The 22,505-nt window shown below is 38.5% G+C and overlaps 1 protein-coding gene across 1 annotated transcript in view; it reads right to left on the bottom strand.

Annotated features, from left to right (window-relative positions):
- Positions 1–2,598: 2,598 nt before the first annotated feature.
- Positions 2,599–22,505, bottom strand: part of CDC14B (cell division cycle 14B) — a 59,888-nt gene continuing 39,981 nt past the window's right edge. The window contains 2 exon segments of the mRNA XM_026866035.1: positions 2,599–6,064; positions 9,349–9,465. Of these exon segments, the coding sequence (XP_026721836.1) occupies positions 6,025–6,064; positions 9,349–9,465 (157 nt within the window). The 3' untranslated portion in view covers positions 2,599–6,024.

Below are 22,505 nucleotides of genomic sequence, written 5' to 3'. Positions count from 1 at the left end.
TCTCAATCACGCTCTCACACACAAGCAACCGAATCCCACCCAACCGAACGGTATGCCTTATACTCACGACTCCGTCGTCTGCGTTCGGATCTTCGTGCGCCAGAATTACGGGTATTTAATACTGTAGTCTTTCCTTTGGAGCTCCAATTCCTTTGACTATTGCTTCTCTTTTGTCCGTTGATCTCTGGAGACTGAGACTGCTACTTTCGAGCCACAATCTGTGGGGCGCCCCTCAAGAAGCCACAGTCCAGGAAAGCACACTGAGGTTGGGGTCACCAAATTGTTATAATCAGACAAAGCCAATTTTTATAAAAATATATATTTTTATTTGGGTTCAATTTAGGGTGGGAAGCAATAGGCAAAGCAGCGCTGGGTGCATGGAGAGCTGCACGCACTCCGAGTTCCAAAAATCAGCGTTTTTTATACTCTTGTGCCATTGTCTTTAACTAATCTCTTCTCATCAGATAATTGTCCTGCTTTTTCTCCATTGGGTCTTTTTGAGATGCTTGGGTCTTTGTCCTCCTCCTGTGGAGTCTTTTGGAAGTCTTGAAGCCTTGGTCTCTTGGTGCGCTTTTCTCCTATTGGATCTTTTAAAAGCCTCATGATTCCATTTTTTGGTGGGCTTTTCTTCAAGTAGCAGTTACAGGTTATCTCTAGGTGGGTGGGGGGGTCCGAGAAGATGTTACATATTAGCTCTAGGTGATGGGGTTTCCGAGAAGCGGTTTACCTATCAGCTCTAGGTGATGGGGTTTCCGAGAAGTAGTTACGTTTTTCCAGCCGAATGGCATACTTTATATTTTATCTATATATATTCAAACATTCATTGTAATATAGGTTATAGTAACTGCAAATCATTTCAAAACCCACACAGGGTACCATATTCTATTTTTACAATACTTTAGACAGCAGGATAGTGTGGTTTAACATTTACAGATCATTCAAACCTATCGTACCCGCCTTGCTTAACTTAGCAAATTAGTTACAACAGTTTATTACAGTAGTATCTAAGTATTGAGAAGAAATTATTAATTGTAAGTGGTGACAGTGATCCAATACCTTTGCCTGGCTGTGGAAAGTAAACTTACTCAATCTCAGTCATGTCATATCTAAGGTACCAAGATAGCTGTATCGGTTAAGTACGTGTCTGCTGCTAACAGTCACTCCTGGTAAAGCAAATGGTAGCAGATGTAAATATATACACAAACACTAGTAAAACATGGCATGCATCTTAAGAAGAGATTAAATTGTGTTACAGATTCTTGTCATGTTACTCTTTAATATACCACTACAAGGTACTCTTCTGTTAGGATTACTTTAGTTGAGTGGCCTAGGAAAAACTACTGTTATTTCATTTTAAGAGTTTTAGATTAATGTAAATCACAGTAAGTTTGTAAAGAAATGAATTAATCTCTCTCCACAGCTGTCACTTATATGTAAGTGTTTATACTCTACATACTCACTCTCCATATGCTGGCCTGGCCAGCTCAGGGAAACCTTCACTCTCTTTAAAGAACTGGGAGAGAAGCATTACACCACCAGTTGACAGCTGTTTATCTGAAACAAAGGCCACCCTCCAGTCATCTCTGTGTTGATAATTTTGTCTCCTTTGTGACAGCTGTGGTCTGTCACACCATTGAGCTTCGCAAGCACATCACCCTTGTCCCTCTCCTCTCAGCCTTATTTTGTTTTAGGGGCTTACTGGTAAGTTGTGTGAAACCAAACTCAAAACCACAAATGCAAGAAAAAGCAAACATATCTTTCTCAACAAACTCTTAGTGACTTAGGCTTAAAGTGTGCAGTTTCTCTTCAATGCCAGCCTTGAATACTTCTAAATGGCATATCCACTCTGCTACAGTAGAATTTTACCTACTCCTGCATAGGCTGTGTAGAAACTATAATGCAAAGAAGGCTAAATAGGCAAAATTTTTCAGAAAAACTGAACAGATTATTCTTTCAGTGAACTAACTTGTCAGTGAATTTGACCTGGGCCACTGTTCAGTTTTCTCTTTTTCAGTCCTCTGCCCTCCCTTGCCCAGAGCCAGTACTCCTTAAATTGCTGAAGATGTGATAGGGCTTAACTGTGTTTTTCTCTGGACATCACATGCATAAACTGATGTTTTCCCAGACAAAACCCATCATTCACTCTTCAGCTGCCAACTCTTGTCAGAAGGTGGTTTAAACGTTCATGTAAGTTAAAAAAGATGAACACAGATTTTTCCAGCCATAAAAATGTATCTCTGGAGCAAGTGAAAGTTTACTTGCTTGTGAAACTGTTTCTGCCTGGGCAGGTGTAAATTCTGAATTTTCTAATGTAGGTAAGGTAAGGGTGATTAGAAGTATTTGAGTTGGTCAATATTTTCTGCTGTTGGGTTGGTTTTTTTTTTTTTTTTTTTTTTTTTTTTTTTTTTTTTTTTTTTTCAACTTTTATGCAAGAAATGGTGTTCCTGAAAATTTAGTTTTTACTTCTGAGAAACATTCACTTTCATGGTAAGTATCAAAGGATATAGTATTTAATATGATACCTGTTTCCAAAAATGACGACTCTGTGATTATAGAGGAAGGAAACTAACTAGAACTCCATGTTCTGTCTTTTCTGTGTTTTTTTACTGGGTAGCAGTATCCCAACAATTGAAATATAATTTCTACTGCTTTCCAAGTGAGTCCCCTGAAATGTAGAGCCAGAAGTTCTCTATTTTTGAAATTAATAAATGGTATGTTTTAAGGATCTGTGCTTTATTTAAAGGTTTTCACGCAGCTGAGATTCTTGCATTATTTTTCAGAGCACATATGAGTCAGTGAGTTACAGATATGATGGTTTTCTGCTGAAGTTTTTTTAGAATGCTGGAAATAAGAGTGAGAAAACAAACTTCTGAATATTATTTTTAATTTTAAACAATCCATGTTTACAATTCTCACTATTCAATATTTTGTATAAAAACAAATACCATATGTAGTATTTTCAAATGAGACACAAATGCATCTTTAACTACTTAATATTAAAAGATAATATGAAGCTTTATCTTAAAAATACCTTCAGCAAAATAAACTCCCATTCTGTCAATCCAAGTTAAAAAAATATGATTAGAAATATACAATTTAAAAATAATCAGGATGAACAGTACTGATTAATCAAGAAATTTTAGATCTTGATAGTCTGTACATGAGTTTATGCAAGACAAACAGTCTGCAACCCATTAATATAAAAACTGCAGTGCAACAAACTGGTGAACAACACATTCTTTTTTTTTTTCCATTTTAATGCATGAGTCTCTACAAATCTTATTTTTTTGTTTTACATCAGTAACACTTCCTCTGTCATACTGGGGCAAAACACAAGGTCTGGGTTAACATCTGAGTTAAGTTATTGATGCTGTAATGGAAGCTAGCAATTTGACCCAAGATACTGCAGCTTTTGAATATGCTGTGTACTTTTGAGTAAGAGATCAAGAGAGACTCAATATGTCATGTATTTGAAAGAGGGGAAGGAATTTCTAAGGGAAAACTCCTAATGGATGACAGCAGAAATAACTTCCTTCAGCTGTTCTGTGGTACAATGCTGATGCAGCTGCTGCCACACATTCCATTTTGGCACATAATAATTCACAGTTCAAAAAAGATTTAGAAACTAAGGACTCTCTCATCCATGACCACTCTCCATTCTTGTACTTAAGACAGCTTTGGTATGATATAATAAAAATGGTAGACAAAGTACTAAAAATTCAGAAGAAAAAAACCTAAGCAATATGATTGGATGGAATACAATGAGGTAATGAGTTAATTTTCTATATAAGGCTGTTTGGAGAGTTAAAATGTAAAATCCCCTTGACATTTATGTGTTTCTCACTAAGATAGTGGGTGGTCAAAGGGGTATCCTGAAACACATTCATGCCAAACATGCAGTTTTGGTTTAGCTAGAATTGCTATTGTGTGTGTTTGTGCATTTGTTTTAAGCAAATTTACTTCTGATGAACCTGAAAGTTCTAATAGCTCTGCTGGTTACTTTAAAAAGGCAAATTCCAATTTGGAATGTGAAATGGACTGATTATTTTTAGGTTAAAAATAAAGATGCTAAAAGAGGAAGCTCAGCTGAGAGAAGGGCAAAGCCAAACAGAATAAATATTATAGTTTTTCTTGGTTAGACTCTCACCCTCTCACCTCACTAGTTTCATTCCTCCTGCCTTCCAAGATAAGAATTTTCTTCAGAAATAAACACAGATTCATATTTGCACATGATACCTATTATTGTGGTTATCCATACTTCAGCTTTTGGGCAAGTGGCTTAAAAAAAAAAAGACAAGACTTTCAGGGTTAATTCAGTCCCTCTTTTAGGTGCTTTTTACCTGGAACAAATCGGGGGGAGTGTGAAGATTAAGAGGAAAATAAAAAATATTTCAGGTCTGAGCCTCTTCTGTATTCTTTGTGTTCACACTTGCAAATTTTGACTGTTCAAACTCACGGCTGCTACCTGTAAGCTTACTTACACTTCACATTCTGCTTCCCCTCCAACTCATGATGTTTTTTCCACAAAATATTTACAAGCCAATGTGTGATTATTCATACTGGCATTTAAAAATCCCCAGCCTAATAGAAAGCTTAATTTTCAAGGATCTAGACTGAAACTAGTCACTGAACCTGCCCACTGACATTCGTAAAAAGAAAATTCTCCCTGTTGCAGATGTAATCTGTATCTTTAAAAACTTCAGTTATTTCATTGCTAACACTTCAGATATCTCAATTTCTTCTACTTTCTACTGCAAGAGTCACTAAACCAACAGATAACTGTATCATAGTTAAGGCTATGTGGTAACAGTCCTCATCTGAAGGATATACAGCTATAAACTTCAGCTGGCAGACAAGGAATGATTACTCCAAAGCCAGCTTTGAGATTTCATAATGTGAAAAGTGGTAGGGAAAAAGCACTCCCAGTGTTTGAAGACAGTCTTGTAGTGGATAAAAATTTCAGTCTCAGACAGATTTGTTTAAAAATTACACTGCTTCTTAATATAGGTAAGCTGTAGTTTGTAAAGTGTTAATTGGATGTTAAAAACTATTCCTGCCCCCGAGCTCCCCTACCATTCTCAGTTGTACAGAAAGCTTATTTTCCCTTTTAAGTGTGTGACACATGCTAAGTGTCTCAAAGCTAAAAACCAGTGACAACCACATGTTATCAAGTGTTCTAATAAAACCCAGGAACAATTCTTACCTTTTAGATGTGCTAATCTGAAGTCTCACCTAAAAGACTTAAAGATAGCAAAAGAAACAGTAATGACACTTCAATATGACAGCACTGCTTTAAATGGTAAGCTGTTTTTCCTCCCCCTTAAAATCATACCAGATTTAAAGCAATTACAACTAGTTAACAGAGCCATTGGTTGTGAACAAATAAAAATCTATTTCTATTAAAAACGAGTTAATTGCTTATAGTTATTTTTTCAAAATAAACAAACCACACAACCTTTGAAAATAAAGCACTCTTTGGTGGATGTTACTTTGTGTACTCAATACTGCAGCTTCATTAAAAAATTCATACAAAATAAGAAAGAATAGCCAATTAACACAGGAGAGTACCAATACTATAATAAAAAAGCTTTTGTGGTTGATTTTCAGTCTTAAGTGGAGACTTGAGCCAAGTCTGAATGGACAACACAGATTTATATATTTAAAAGCTCCCACCATCTTTTCATTTCTGGTGGTCAGCAGCTAAGTGATTGCCATCACAGTTTATACACATGCATCATACATACTAGCAAGCCCTCTTTATAATAGAGAGCTTAAATATTTACACCTGAGTCTGAATGTACACAGATTTTGTTGGTTTTGTTTGAGGAAGTGTTAGCACATAAAGAAAGTGTCTACCAAAAATGTCAGTCCATTTTATTCTACAAGTACGGAAGAAATTCTTCTGGTTCACTTTTGCTGAAAAATGGAGCCACAGTAATCTTCCTTGAATTGCATCAAGTCCCCTCTAGTCACATCCCCTTCACTGCTGAATAGCCTCTTCAACACTGGTTGCTTACTTGAAATTCAATGCAATACTGTTCTAGTCCTTAGGATGGATTGCCTGCTGAAATAAAACATATTTGAGGAAAAAAAGTTAAATATGTACTCAGTATGTATTTGAAGCAAACATTTCTGGCAAGATTAAGTGAGCAAATGATACTTCAAAGAAAGAAGATAAAAGTCACTGCATTTAAGAACACAGCAATATTGGTTGTAAAGAAAGCATGAACTGGTCTGATCATAGACATTACAAAGAAAGGTTCTGTTCCATACACAAATGCAACACAGGATTCAAAGTACCATAATTTCATTAAGCATATTGGCTGCAAAGCATTTCCCTTCCCCTTCCCCTTCCCCTTCCCTCTTCTTCCTTTCTTTCTTTCTTTCTTGATTTAGATTACGTATAGATAAGCTCTGAAATGCTGCAGGTAGTTTTCAGTGTTTGAACAAGGGTGCAGAAGGCTGCTTTACAATTCCCAGCAAAGCAAAAGCACACAAGATTAATTTAAAGTGCAGTCCTCTGTTAGTTTTTGTGTTAACCTCTCTGGTTAAAAGAAATAAAGGAATCCATACATACAGTTTTCATACATTTCCCCCCATACTCACAAATATTTTTTTGTAATAACTTGACCTGCATTTCCTTAAGCACCTCTACCTACTAAAATTCCTTCACCACTCAAGATTTCATTTCTAATCAACTAGTTACTATATACACAATCCTAATTGTGATGTGTGGTAACACAGAAAAGACTGTTTCCTTTGTCTTTTAATGTGATTCAATTCATTTGGATGTGATGCACATACCTTGTTAAAATATAAATACAAACTTCTTAGTAACTGGCAAATTTACAAAAAAGATGTCTTAACTGGAGAAACAAAGGCATGAACAGAAAAAGACTGGATAATTCTCTAGTAATGAAATTTCTTTCAGTTCAATAGTAGTGTTATTTCAATCACAAGATATAAAAGTGTTTTGTCTACCTGTACTGATCTTCGGTAGATGGCAGCTGACATCTAGAAATGTTCAACAAAGGAAATGCAGTGGATGTTATGAATAGGATTGAAATTCCCTTAATTCTCTTTACAAAGTCAGAACAGAGTGTTTTAGCTGTAAATCGCTGCTTTGGCTGAAAAAAAACATTCTGGAGGCATTCTATCACAGCATCTCCAACAGCTTGAAGGATGAAATGGCAAATGAATTACCCAGCTCTCCATTAGGATGGGTCACAAATGTGATTCATTTACAGTGAAAATTTACTAAAATGACCTAAAGCATCAACAAATAAGATTAATGTAAAAATACTGCAAGATGTTTCCACTGGAACATATCAGGCAAGAAAATTACAAAATAACTGTACACAGTAATGTTGGAAGTTCAGAAAAGGCAACCAGTTCTTGACAAAGAGAGATGTTGCCTAGTGCATGATCTCAATTTTGTAATAATAATTAATGTCCTCTACCCTGCAATCCACTTGATCTGGAATAGGCCAATCAATCTGAGCACTATGAGGTAACGCAAACTGCATAGACTTCAAGAAATTAAAATAAACTTAGATGAAAAAAACAAAGGGATGCTTAAAAAAAAAAAAAAAAAAAAAAAAAATGCTACAGGAAAAGTAAAAGGACACTTACAAGATTAGCAACAAGGTACTGCATTCTAAGTCCATGAAATTGTACAGTCATACTGAAATACCCTTTAGAGGAATCAGCACCCAATTAGCCCTCTCAGATGACAAGATAATTAAGAACTCAACTGTGACATAACTGTTTAGGACAAATTTGAATATTGGATCCAAGCATAAAGTGACTGATTTTTTTTTACCTCAAAAGTTAGAAGAAACAGCATATGGAAGTTTTAGAAAATCTATTAAAATATGAAGCAATTTATGAAGTCTGAGATCAGTCTGATCCTTGGCACTCAGAGTCATCAATCTGGCATCACGTCTAAAGGATTTTTTTTTCAAAATATCTTCTATGACCTCTTTTAGGGACATGTTTCCTCCTAAGGATAGGTAGTCTCATCTCACACAACATAAAGGTCAATTCTGAGGCTTCGAGGAACTGAAAATCTCTGTTCAATTGCACGTACATATACACAGCTACCAAGCACTGCAAGGAGCTTAAAACTGGGAAAGACATGTAGAATAAAAACAGCAGGCAAAATTCCATCAATTCTGTTTGAACCAAAACTGACATGGTGAAAACAATGCAAAGTGGAGGAAAAATCTAGCCAACCAAACAGGAAAACCCTGAGAAATACTCGAGATCTTTACTAAAACATGCATTTCAGGAAAAAGATATTTTTTTAAAGAGATTGTTATACCCATCAAAATGTAATTCATATAGCCGCTGCTAAAAATTATTTGACCATAATTCACTGCAGTGTACTCTAAATTACTATTTCCTTTGCCTAATAAAGTGAATATTTCATAACATCTGTAACAAGGAAGGGGAAAGAAAAGCTCTGTGGGGAAAAAGTTGCAAAACAACTTGGAATCTTCAGCAATATTTGTAAACCAAGATACACAACTACCTTCTATGTCATTTGCCGCCTTTACTCTTCCCAACAAAATTAGGTCTTTTAATCACCTGACAGATCCATTCAAAAGTTTTTCACTATAAGCACAAGACAAATTCTGGTCAATTGTAACCAATGGAAACTGCTTGGAAATTGTTTTAAGCTACACTCTCAGGCTCATCTTTGATAATGACCTGGAGAGCTGCCACAGAGGGGCATGAACACATGCACACACAAAGACACAGTAGTAGCATGGCCATATGATTCTGGGCCAAAAGGCACTTTCAGTCTTGCGTAAATCCATCTGAATTTTAAATTTCACTGAGCTTTACCAAACAGGTTAAGTTCAGTATCAGCCATACTCTTGATACAAAATCTCATACCAGTATACACATGCATTTTATACACTTCCACCTCTCCACTACTACTGCATTTCAGTTGTCCATCAATTTCCTCTAAGTTTTGACTTCATGTACTGGCTAATAATTGACTTAATGCTGTGAACAATTTTTCTACTTCTTACTTCAGGCAGAGGTTTGGGAAAGAAGGGTTTTTTTTTGTTACCAAAATCACTCATCTTCAGTAATTTTGGCTCACATTAGGAATTACAATAATAAAATTCTCAAAGTTGAAAGACTGAGCAACATAAATAAGATCTAAGGTTCCTGATATTCTCAGTACAGGACATAAACCATAAAATTGTTTCTCATTTCACATCACTAGGAGAAGAAATTGAACTGTGGCAAAAGCTCCTGTCAGCAATGGATATGCCAGCTCAAAGTATTTACCCAGAAAACAGTTACTGGATCTGTAAAGAGGGTAACTCTCACCTTTTTAAACTGTTTTTTCTTGCAGCAGACCTGGTAGTTCTTTTAGTAATGTCTGTACTGTCAGAAATGCTAGGTTCAGAGGTTTTATTTTTCTGAACACGGGACTGCAGAATTACTCTGGAAAGAGTAGGAAAAAAGAAAGATTACATAACCTGAAAGTTTCTAGGAAAACACTGGAAAGATGCTATTACAGTTGCAATTAGAGCTAATAAGTATCAGCTGGCTTTTCACAAAACATTCTGAAAAGCAAACTGCTCTGCCTGAAACACATCCTTCTCTTTACAGCATCCTTGTTATGATTATGGTAATGCAAGCTGTTTTATTAGGAGCACAGCAGTTTGCTTTCTTGGTTTCTTGGGGGGGTTGTTTTTTTTTTTTTATTTTCAAAGAACAGATTAAATCAATGGTTTTGAATTTCCTGTTACATTTTTGTAAGACAAAAGGCTAAGAAATCATATTTTAAATTATTGCAACAAACCAAAAAAAGATAAAATCTGAAGTTTGCAACAAAACCAAACATTGTTTTCCAGACTGATACAGAAAAGAAATCAGAAAACCCAAGTAATGCAATCTGTGAAGGCCTATGTCTAAATATCCTATAATTAACAATGAGAAACTCCCTTCAAATAAGGTAGGCTAAGAAAATCATTGCATATGCTGGCATTCTGCTCTTACAGGGAATTACTACACCATACTCAAAACTCAGCTTTACATGAATTCCAGATTGTGAAATGCAAACAACTATTTTTAGCCACCAGCCAACTGGTTTGTAGGGAAACCATGTCTTTGGTATTCCTAAACACTTGTAGTGAAGTTATGATATTATGAAGACAAAAAGTGAAAACTGGTCAATGGAGTCCACAGATAACTATTTAGTGCATAATTTTGTATGTCTATTCCCTAGTCATTCTATCTGTGCAAGGTTCCAGCTATAAAACTATGCATAATTTTAGAGATTCAGAGCTAAGAGTAACTTAGTTTTTTGGGTTTTTTCCCCCATTGTTATTTGACTCTAATTTTCTGTGGCTTTACTGAGTCCATCTGTGTCAGCAGATTATATTAGGTTGGAAATCAGAACTTTCATTAAGTTGTATAAACTGTAGTCTGGTTGTTTAATGCCCTGAAAAAACTGTTTTCAAGGAATTGTAGACAGGAACATAAAATGTAACTTTTGGAGCAAAAGTAGACAGGCATACATGGCAAAAAAAACATGAATATTTTCATATTCATGTAACATATTCACCAAAAACAGAAATGGAAAAAACTCCTATGCTTTCAAAGTTTTATTTGGGCTTGATACCAGAATTAGAATATGCATCAGTGATGACACAATTTCATCTGAGATAAATTCTTTACAGCAGTAAAAATGTTCATCAACCTTATGTACCACATACTTCTACATTGTTTAGCAAACAGATGACTATAGAACCACAAAGTTCAAGTATTTCTGCTTGAACAAGTCTCTCTTTATTTCAGACTTGCAAAATCTTGTAACTTAATTTGCAGAAGTCCAAATCAAACAGTCTTCTCTTCCTCTAAGATAAAAGATTGTAATGGAAGGTACTATAAAAATGGAAAGCAATTTCTACTGTAAACACCACACATCCAAAGTCAGAGGAACTGGTTATTCAAAAGGCTGAAAACAAGAAACAGATACCTTCAATATCATATAATGCTACTGTAAACAACATAAATTAATCTAACAAGAATCTGTTTTCCTTGGATGCCCAAGGTAAAAAGGCTCAAAACCTAGACATTCACTTTATAATTTCTACCGTGCTTGTAAACCAGTTCTAACAAGTTCTAATATTAAAACTTAAAATTCTCTTTTCAGTGCCACAGTTGTCATACAGCATGAACAAATCTGGGCTACTGCACTTTCAACTAAGCTTTAAAAATGACACCAGTGGTGAAAAAAGACTTGCACTGTACGTTTTATCTGTGTCACTAGTAACTTCCAGGACCAAATGGAAAGGCACAAAGCTGGCTTAACCCTGTAACATTTAGTCACTGAAATATAAGCATGACCAAATCATAGCACATGCTGGTTTATTACACCTCATGCAGACAGAAATATGGAAAAATAATGTTTTCTCCTTAAATATATATATTCAATGTCTCTCTGTATAAAATAAATCTAATGTATTGAAGTGCTAAGGCTTGGACAACTGGCCCAAGCCAGAGTTGACCTATAGATGAATCCTGTATATTTTATAACTGAAACCACTGTGCTAGTAGGTATTGTACTAAGTTATAACAATGCACTTATGCTGATGCAAAAAGTGCTAAAGCTTTGAAGTACTGAAGCCTGAACAACAGGCCCCAAGCCGAAGCTGCTAACTTAGTCTGTAATCATTAACAAAGTCTGTAAGCTCCTTAGTGAGAGATGCAGCTTGGACAAAATATAATCAGTAGTGAGGAGAGAATGTATCCAACTTCTCCCCTTTAGCCTTGTTCAAGGCTGAGAACCCAAGTACCTGGCCTTGTTAGAAACTCCCTTGGTCTCCCTCCCCTGAGCCCTGGCCAGGCTTTGGGTGGAATCCAACAGGAGAATGAAACCAGAAATATTCCGCTCTGAACAAAGGTGACAGCTATTCTGGCTTGTCGATCTCTGGGAGATAAGGCTGGGCCCATCTGCAGCGACTTTGGAAGTCTCACCTATGAGTGGACGCACCCCGTAGGATTTCCCCCTTGCCGGGACAGGCTCTGCAAACCCTCGCTGTAACCGGGGCTGCCCAGCCACTGCGGGCATGATGATAATATATGCAAGTGGTGATGTATTTTTCTTTATCTCCATTCTCTCTCTTGTGTAGTAATGACTGAATGTTTTTTCCTGTTTGCTGCTTTAAGTGCACTATTCTGCTTTTTCTTACTGTATGTTTTCTGTATTACACTGTTACACTGGCTATCACTAATAAAATACGCCTACTCCTTTCACTCTGGTGTCTGGGTTTAATTGGTATTCTTAATCAGCAGAATATAAATTGGTGTCAGCAGTGGGATTCAGCAAAAAATGCCATGATTTAAGTTCAAAGGTAATTTGTCAAGTCCACCAGATACTCCTGGTTGGAAAAAATCCTCCCTGTATTTCACAGGCCCAGGAGTAGGCTCAGGTGAGAGAATTGTGCAAACAATGGGAGAGATGGCTGAAAGAAGCCAAACCATTAGATGTTCCAAATTATATGAACAGGATACCTATCGGAAAAGGAAAAGAGACTACAAATTCAAGTAAACAAGGATGGATTTTGTTAACTGCATATAGAAAACAACACCAGAGTAAAGAGAGGCTGTTGTTAGAGCTCTCCCAGATGGAGTGACAGATGAGTGATTTACAGAGTCAAATAATGATGTTGTAATGCTGGAATAAGTTGCTTGCTGATAAGCTAGATACTTGTCAGAGAGTGGCAGAGAAAGCCGCAGTGCGTGTAGCATAATGTAAGTATAGTAAAAGAAGAGGGCTGGATTTGTTGTGTACTTTGACCATTGGCACCAATATTGATTCTGAGACCTGGAGCTTGTATATTGTATGTATGGTGTTAAATTTGGATTTGTCATTTGTCATAATTGTCCTAGTGGTACTTGTGGTTATAAGTGTAATTCTGGGTTGTTTGTGTGAATGGTGTAAGTGAGCTCCCTGTGTGGTAATATAAGATCGATCTGTTTAAAGAAATCCCCTTTGTGATGCGATAGAAAAATAAAGTAGCTGGGTGACCTTGGAGAGTAGGACCCCTGAAGGAGTGCAGGGAACAGAGATGCTCGAGACAGCCCTAAAGACAATGAAAATAGGATTTCTCACAAGGAAAAGTTTATGGCTTTGCTAAAAGACAGCATGTCTTGTGAAAAGAAAAATAAATAAAAAAATCCAGTGTTCCAACTAACGAGCTGTGGTGAATATATACACAGAGAGGGCTGAATAAACCTAGCAAGAGAGTGCAGAGTTCTAAAACTAGGAATTCAGGGACAACTCAGCCTACAGCACCCCTTCTTGAATCTCTAACGGGACCCTGCATCTGCCCACGGAGGGTGCCCCCCAGCTCCCTGCACCCCCCTAAGTGGATCAGCACTTGCGGGGTTGAAAGACAATCAGGCACCATTTTCTGACTCACACCCTTGGCATGAGGCAAGGGAAGTGAATCAGTATTATGATCAGTACAAATGAATTAATGGCCAAGCTCCAGGGCAGTGGGTGCAGAAGGACCGAAGACTCCATGTGGAGCTTAAGTTTTTTGCGTTTTTTAGAACAAGCAGTCCCTGCAAACTGTAAATGCCCTGATTGACACTGGAGCAGTGGCCTTCTTAATATATTGGAATCCCAAGAAATTTAAAGGACAACTTGTAATTATTATAGGTTTAGGAGGAAAACAAATTAAAGCTGTACAACACAAATAGAAATGAAAATAAGAAACCTCCCAAAATATATTCAGTCATGATTGTTCCCATTCCTGGATATATAAAAGGTATAGAGATTCTGAAAAGACTAACTTTAAATCTTTCTGATGGTCATTATCAATCTGGAGTTAAACCCTGTATTAGGGCCAGACCTGTTATAGCCAGCAAAGTAAAAATGCCTCCTGTGCAGATCCTGGCTGCAACTAAGCCACAATGAAGCAGTATAGAATTCTGGAAGGACATGAAGAGATATCACAGACAATTAAGAGATTTATTAGACGTAGGAGCTTTGAAGCCGACCACTACACCGTGGAACAATCCGATATGGCCTGTCAAGCAACATGATGGATCGCGAAGAATGATGGTTGATTTTAGAGAACTAAACAAACATACTCCACCGCTTGCAGCAGCTGTACCAGACATTGTCACTTTAATAGAAAAAGTTCAGAAACATCCAGAAACTGGGTACACTGTAACAGATTTGGCTAATGCATTTTTTACCATCCCGATCGCAGAAGAACATTGGGATCAATTTGCCTTCACATGGCAGGGCCAGCAATACACCTTTACTAGATTACCACAGAGGTGTTTGCATAGCCCCACTATCTGTCATAGAATTAGAGCTGAATATTTAGATAAAATACAGCTGCCTCCTCACACACAATTAAGTCACTATATAGATGATGTTTTGATCCAAGGAAATGATGAGGAGGAGGTACAACAAGTCCTTGAATTAGTGGTAAATCACATGAAACAGAAGGGTTGGGAATTTGACCCTGAAAAAAAAAAAAGAAAAAAGAAAAAAAAAAGAAAGAAATGAAAATTCAAGGACCATCTCAGACAGTGAAGTTTCTAGGAATTCAGTGGCACTGTGGGCATTGAGAAATACTGCCTAAACCCTAACAAACAAAAATATTTTTTTAGATTTTAGATCCATTGGGCTATTCGACTTCTGGAGACAACCTATTAACCACTTGGTATAAGGTGACAAGGAAAAAATATTAATTTGAATGGGGAAATGAACAGCAAGCTGCTTTTGAATTAGCTAAAGGAACCATTCAAGAGGCTTTAGATTTATGGCCTCTGCAGAAAGGATAACTGGAGTTAAATGTGTCAGTAAATGGATGCCCAAAGATCACAGCATTCTGTCCAAAGGCTCCAACAATCATGACAGCCCCATGGCCTTGATCACCCCAGAAATCCATCTCATTTTCCAGAACAACCTGTCTTAGTTGAACTCCCCACACTGGGAGCAGCACCATTGGTATTGGATACCCCAATAAACAAGTATACCTGGAAAGCCAAAGATGCTCATGGAAAGGAGCACAAAATTAATACCAGGTGGATTATCCCATCTTTCTAATTATAACCCACCTCCGGTTCTCAAAATGAACCGAGAAGCTTTTCTTTCCTTTTTCTTGCAGGTAAAACCCCCCGGAGAGAGATATCCTGAGTCATGACGGGGGATCCTTATGTGAATTTAATTTTTTGCATAGTGTTGATACTATCTTATTAATGTTTTTAGGATGTATTGTCTACCATTGCAAAATTGCTTTGGGTGACTGTTCTCTTCTCCCTTGGCTCCAGGGGAAGCTCTGGCTTCCAAAGTATTAACCAAGAATGGGAGGAAAGTGAATTTGTGCTTTTAGGTAATTCTGTTGCCAGTATTATGAGGAAACAATAAACACCAAATCAGCAGAAGGTCCTTTTGCTAATGGGGACTGGACTTTAGAAGGTCATTACTGAGTCCATGAAGGCGAGATGGAAATACCAAGGCCTAAACTATAGATGCCCCCTGTGCTGGGGAGTGGAAATATTTTCCTGCTGTGTAGGCAGACGCCAGCTCCAGCGAGCCAGACCACCATCTTCAGCTCCACAATTGACAACAACAGCCAGAATTTATCCCCTTTTGATACTTAATTTTGTGGAGGTTGCTCTGTTGGTTCTTGCTATATTTTCTCTTGTGGGATGTATGTGTTCATCTCGTCAGTATCCATGTAAACTGTCTTGCAATTGTACTTATACATGTAGACAATCATGTCCTTCCACCAATTCCCAAGGACCAGGAGCACATCCTTAGGCCCAGACTCAAGACTCATTTTGGTTAAATATGTTTAGATAAAATATTATTAACTGACATGGTTATTGTTACTGTTACCTTTATTATATTGGTTATAATGTTGTTAAGCATTGTTAGTGTTAATATTGTTTTGTTATTTGTGGTGTTTTTACTCATTTACCTTTGTTTAAATCTGAGATAGGAGTTTCTAGGCCCAGATGATACATGTGCTTTAGGATAAGGGGGCGTGGAAACCAATTTCCCTGCTGCGTATGCTGACCCCAACTTCGGCAAACCAGGGCAGCAGACCGCACGGACTGCCAGAGCTGCAAAGACTCAGTGGTACAATGCCAAAACCGCAGAAAAATAATGGATCACATGTTAGTGGTGATTCCAATTTACTATAATACATAGCCTTATAAAATGATTTGGTTTTGTAGAGTTAGATAATTTTAAGCATGACATATTTGTTAGGGATGTTGTTAGATTTATGCTTGTTAACTGAAGATATTAATATTTGTTAAAGATATTATTAGTTACATGTTTATTAATGGAAAATTTATATATCCGTTAAAAATGTTATTAGTTATATGTTAGCCAAGAGTGTTATTAGTTACCATGTTGCGTGCTATTTCTATCCTTTCTCTCCTTATGTACCTATCCTTCATGCCACCACGAGGACAGCAATGTTGACCCATGGGTTGGTGTAAAAGACTGTATGCTTGTCCCAACATTGCTGCTGCATCACTACCACTACCTGGCCTCAACATCCTGTCTCCATGAAGAATTATGCTCTGAAGGAGATGAACTGTTCCCGAAGAAACCACCATATCTGCCTGAAGCCAGAATGACTACATCCTTGGCAGTGCCTGTCAAGCTGCGCTTGCACATGAGCCAAGTGAAGACCACCGTGAACACCTGGGCATGTGCACATGGAAGAACACAGGGTGGCACATATGACAATGAACTCTGTAGAAATGGGTGGACTCTTAAAAGGTATGCGTACTCTTTTCTTGGGGACTGGAGCTGGGATTTCGACATCATATCTCTCACAGAGGAGCTTGGAACCTGTAACAACCTTATCACCTGCACCAAGACTGAGACAGTGGGATGTCTCTGGATTCGTAGTGGTAGTAGCTGATATTGCTGCATCTCTTCTGTTTGCTAGCTTAGGTATTCTGACTTTTTCTTCTTCTCTCTGTCCTATCACTATTATTGCTTGTCATGGGAAATAGAGCTTACAAGGTGTGTGGGTACATACCCTTACCCTTGTTCCTGTGTGCTTGTCCCTTTTGTGTTCATTTTACCGAATCCAAACCCCTTTGTTTCTGTATGTATATGTCTGGTTTGTGTATGCGCATGTACACGTGTATATACGTGTATAAGTTAAGGTACCGTTAAGTAAGTTAGAGCGAATATTGTCATTTTAGAACCTGAATAAGTCGCTTTTCTTTCTGAGTTATTTTGTATTGACAAATAGTTGTTAGTTATTAATAAATCTAGATTATTTTTCTAAATCATTACCGTGTCAATACTTTCATCCGTGACAAATTGGCGTAGTCGGCAGGATGACAAGCAAAATCACTGAATACTTACAAAAACACGGTATCCAACCAAATCCCACCTTCCCAGAGGACTGGTCTTATAATAATTGGCACAACTGGGAAGAGGTAGAAAAACAGTTAACTAATGCCAGAGGCGCAACTAAATTTGGAAAAAATAAAGGTATGATTTGTAAAATGTTGGGAGTGTGCCTGGAAGCTGCCTGTCATGAACAACAGAAGTTTAATTGTAAAATATAAAATTTACAAAATGAGATCACAAAGCAGAAATCCACCAATCTACTGTTATCAATTAAAATAAAGCAGCTGCAAGGGCAATTTAAGGAATCCCAATTGAAACAACAAAAACTGGGGGAACGCCTTGAAATGATGCTAATGCCGTCTCCGACCCCCCCTGATATCATTCAAATCAGAAAATTGATTGTGTCCCCTGAAGATTGGGATGGTAATATTTGGAGCGATACACATAATGACGACTCAGACAAAAATGATTTTCAACTGCCTGAGTCTCTTCCACTTGAAGTCAGACCAATTATCAAAACAGAAGTAACAACAGGATCTCGGGGTGGTGTGAGAAGCCACATCAGCAAAACAACCCTTTTTGATCCAATTCAAATAGCCAATTTACAAGATCGTTTCGGCCATAAACCGGGAGAAACTGAGCACCTATGGAGAGTGTCTCTAAATGGGGGAGATAGAATTTTACTAGATGGCAGTGAAGCCAGTGGTTATTGGGGTCCTGGTGTCTTTTTGGATGATGGTCCCAACCTCCCGACTGACCCCCACTCACTAACAAGCAGAGTGACCTACTGGGCTGGTGGCATTGATGTGTTAGAGAGAGGAGAACCTCTGTTGATACCTATCAAATCTCTAAATGACCTCTCCGCAGCTTTTACAAAAGCTGCCCGTATCCAAGCCATGCATCAGCGTAATCCTACTGATGTTCCTCTTTCGGCACCTGTAGCTCCTGCTATACTCAAACTACTGATAAAAGGAGCCCCTGCCATGCTCAAACCTTTTCTCACTGCAAAACAGGATGAGATCCAGAGAGACTTAAATTACAACGAATTGATAAATCTACCATGAACGTTTGATAGTAGTGAGGAAGTAGACTTACAATTAAAAGGACTACCCACTGGGGCAGCATTAGTGCATGAAACTATAAACTATGCCCAAGACATGGGATGGAATGAAATTCCCAATGAAACAAAAAATACAGGTCGCACTGTAAGGCAAATTAAACAATTGCATCAAAATAATTCTCAGGAACAAAACCCCCCTGACAGACAATCCAGGGGTCAGGAATGGAGAAATGAGCTATGGAAGCAAGCACTGTCACTAGGAATTCCTAGAGCCGCGATTCAGAGGCAGCCTACTGGCATCATTCTGAGCCTAGTTCAGGCATTTCAAAGATGTAACGCTCCAATTACTCCAACTTCCCCAACGCCAGCTCCCAGGAAAAAAGAGAATCCTTTCCTCCGTCAAGAGGATCAGTTGAAAAACACAAGATCAAAAAACTGATAAGGTCCGGACAGCAATTGGGCCTGCCAGTCCGGCAAGTAAAAGCTTATCAGTGGATAAATGAGAACGGCCCTTACATTCTAATTCCAGTTGGTCCTCAACAACAATTAATAAAATTTTTAATTGATACTGGTGCACAAATTTCCATAATTACACAGCGACATGGCGACAAACTAGGCATACGACCTAGCCGGCGAAAGGTTAAAATTACCGGAGTTACAGGAACTAGCTCTGTGTGCCAGACAGCAAAACTTAAATTTGCGGCTCCCTGGTGAAAAACGTGTAACTCCACTTTGCGATTAAGGAGCACTACGAAAACATCCTGGGTTTTGACGCATTAAACGGCCGAACCTGGCGTTTGCCAGACGGCAGCCTGTGGTCCTGCGGTTCAATTGCCAACCCTCACCCTAACCAAAATCAACCAACTGCCACAGTGCGTGTACTCCGTGCAGCTCCAGCACTTCCCGAATCAAAAATTACTAACGTCCCACAGTACCCTATTTCTGCTGCGGCATGAACTGGGATTTCTAAAGTAATTGCAAATTTAGAAAAACGACAGATTATTTCCCGAACTCACTCCCCATACAATTCTCCTGTTTGGCCAGTCCGTAAACCAGACGGGAGGTGGCGTTTAACAGTCGATTATCGGCGTTTAAATGCTAATACAGCCCCACTGAGAGCGGCAGTCCCCAACATTGCAACTTTAACCGCTACACTGCAAGCCGCCGCACATCCTTGGATGGCAGTGCTAGATGTAAAAGACATGTTCTTCATGGTCCCCTTAAGGGAAGAAGATAAAGAAAAATTTGCCTTTACATGGGAGGGTATCCAATACACCTTTAACAGACTCCCACAGGGATATAAACACTCTCCCACAATTGCTCATGCTGCACTTGTTGAACTTTACAGACAGTTTCACTCCCTGAAGAGGTGAAACTCTATCAGTATATAGACGATATTCTAATTGGAGGAACCTCTCCTAACAAGGTGGGGGAGGTGGCAGCAACAGTTTGGCAAGCATGGCATGAGGCACAGATTGAAATTCCACCTGAAAAATGTCAGGGACCAAGTAAAGAAGTACAAGAATGGGCAAAGCAAAGAGAAATAAAGTGGGTATTTCATACACCTTATTACCCACAATCTAATGGTATAGCTGAGCGAGCCAATGGACTGCTAAAAAAGTATCTTAAACCACATAAAGGACAATGGGACAGCCGTCTTTCTGAAATTATACAGCAGTTAAATAATCAGTATGGTCCCTATGGAAGTCCAATTACTTGAGCCTTCTTAACACCTTCTTCAGAAAAAATCCTGAACAATGAGCACACCTGGTCCTCAATGAAAGCAGGACAGCCTGTGGTGGCAAAAATACCAACTGTAGGAACACCACCAGTAACCCTGGTCAAGCCACAGGGACTTCTAGCATGGGATGCTATTGATAATAATGGAATAAAACATAAAATCAGTACTAGATGGATTTATCCAGCATCCTAAGGGGTAACCTGAAGTGCTAAGGCTTGGACAATAGGCCCAAGTCAGAGCTAATCTATAGATGAATTCTGTATATTTTATAACTGATAACCAACATGCTAACAGGTATTATACTAAGTTATAATAAACCATCTATCCTGATGTAAAGGGTGGAAGTGTTGAAGCCTGATCAACAGGCCCTGAACCAAAACTGTTAACTTAGAATGTAATCCTTAATGATGCATACACAGAGGATGTCTTGAATCTATCTTTCCTTCCCTTTTTATGTGAATAGAACAACAGAGTCATGGAGGCAGGTGCCTGTCACAGAGACCTGATGTGAGACCTTGTGCATAATCCCATCAGATAAGCAGAGAAACTCCTTTGGCTTCTTCCTTGAGCCCTGGCCAGGCTCTGGGGGGAACCTAATGTGAGATTGAAACCAGATGTTTCTGCTTGAGTATACAAGGCTGGACCCGCTCACAGCAACTTTGGAAGCCTCACCTATGGGTGGACGCACCATGTAGGACTTCCCATTTGCAGGGAAAGGCTCCCCAAATCCTCACCGTGACTGGGGCTACCCAGCAATTGTGGATCTGGATGATAGTAAAGTATGCAAGTGGCATCTTTCTTAATCACTATTCTCTCCCTGGCAGTAGCGATTTGATGCATTACTTTGTATGTTCCTGATTGTTTAAGTGCACTATTCTGTCTTATCGTATATTTTAATATATTTATATATTATTATTTTGAGTAGATACACCTACTTTTTCACTCTGGGGTCTGAGTCTAATTGATATCCCTAATCAACAAAACATAACCTGTTCAGTCTCTTACCCCCCCCCACCCCCGAGAGTTCTCTTTTCTTTCCTTTTCAGAAATAACCAACTCCACCAATGACATTGTGGAAACAAACACCACATCCAGCAAGCCTATCAGAAGCACTGTGGAAACAACCCTCATCTTCAATATAAGAACCTCTGCAGCATTGTGCCTACACATATACATACTATATGCACAGAAAACTGGACAAAAGACTCTTATCATGATCCAGCATGATATAGAAGAAATACATCAGGTGCTAACAAGAGTCAAAAGGGATGGAGAACATCAGTGGTGGGAAAGCTTATTTGGATGGTCACCAACCACAACAGGACTGTTTAATTCCATGTTCCATCCGGTCATGATTTTCTTAATTCTAACTTTAGTATATTTACTGTTCATAATTGTGTTTTATATTAAGGTTTGGAGAATGGTTAAACAAATTGCTCAGTTACAAAAGTATCCCTGTGTGTATACTATCCCAAAATATTTTTTTTTTCCCAAAGCTAATCAAACACAAAATTTCCTTGAATTATAACTAAATTATGGCATCCTCTGTTTATAGGCATAGAGGCAAAAGGCAACCACACCGCCACTCTATGGACAAGATAAATTGACTTTAGTCACGGGGTGGATTGTGGTGGTGCAATTCTGACTCCTCCCTGCCCTCCTTGTTGGAGAGCTTGGTGCCAGGTGTGATTCCATCCACGTTTCCCCAAGCCATACACCAATCTGTGGAGATAAGGACTGATAACCTTGAGGAGCCTGGCTCCTGCCCCTCCCAATTGCTTATAAAAGGTTATAATGACACATCATCTCCTGATGGCCTGACACATCTAGCCTGACATATCTGTGATCAGATGGAACAATAACAGGGTTGCATGTTATTCAAATTCTTGTGCAACTGCCCCAAGGCACCAGACAGTATTTGACAAAAGTCAATTATCTTGGATCCTATAAACTTCGACCACCAGAGAGACCCTTTGAGCTCTCCTGGATCGCAGCGGGCCTGTGACTAGCATCTCCCCTGAGCTGGGACGCCTCTCAGGTGTCGTCTGCTCCAGATGGAAGGCCAGGGCGAAGTCCACCCGCTCAAGTCTCAATTATCACCGGTTGAGGAATGCCAAGGCATTGTGAGTATTTGCTCTAAACTCAAGAAGGAAATTTTCTTCGAGCTAGCTTCTATTTCACCTGTTTATTGGTGTGTGTGTGTGTGTGGGTACATACCCTTACCCTTGTTCCTGTGTGCTTGTCCCTTTTGTGTTCATTTTACCGAATCCAACCCCCTTGTTTCTGTATGTATATGTCTGGTTTGTGTATGCGCATGTACATAT

The sequence above is a fragment of the Athene cunicularia genome (assembly GCF_003259725.1).
Source record: "Athene cunicularia isolate RWA chromosome Z unlocalized genomic scaffold, athCun1 chrZ_part2, whole genome shotgun sequence".
Classification (NCBI taxonomy): Eukaryota; Metazoa; Chordata; class Aves; order Strigiformes; family Strigidae; genus Athene; species Athene cunicularia.
Note: the sequence above shows the minus strand (reverse complement) of the source record. Positions and strands in the feature narration are given on the sequence as shown.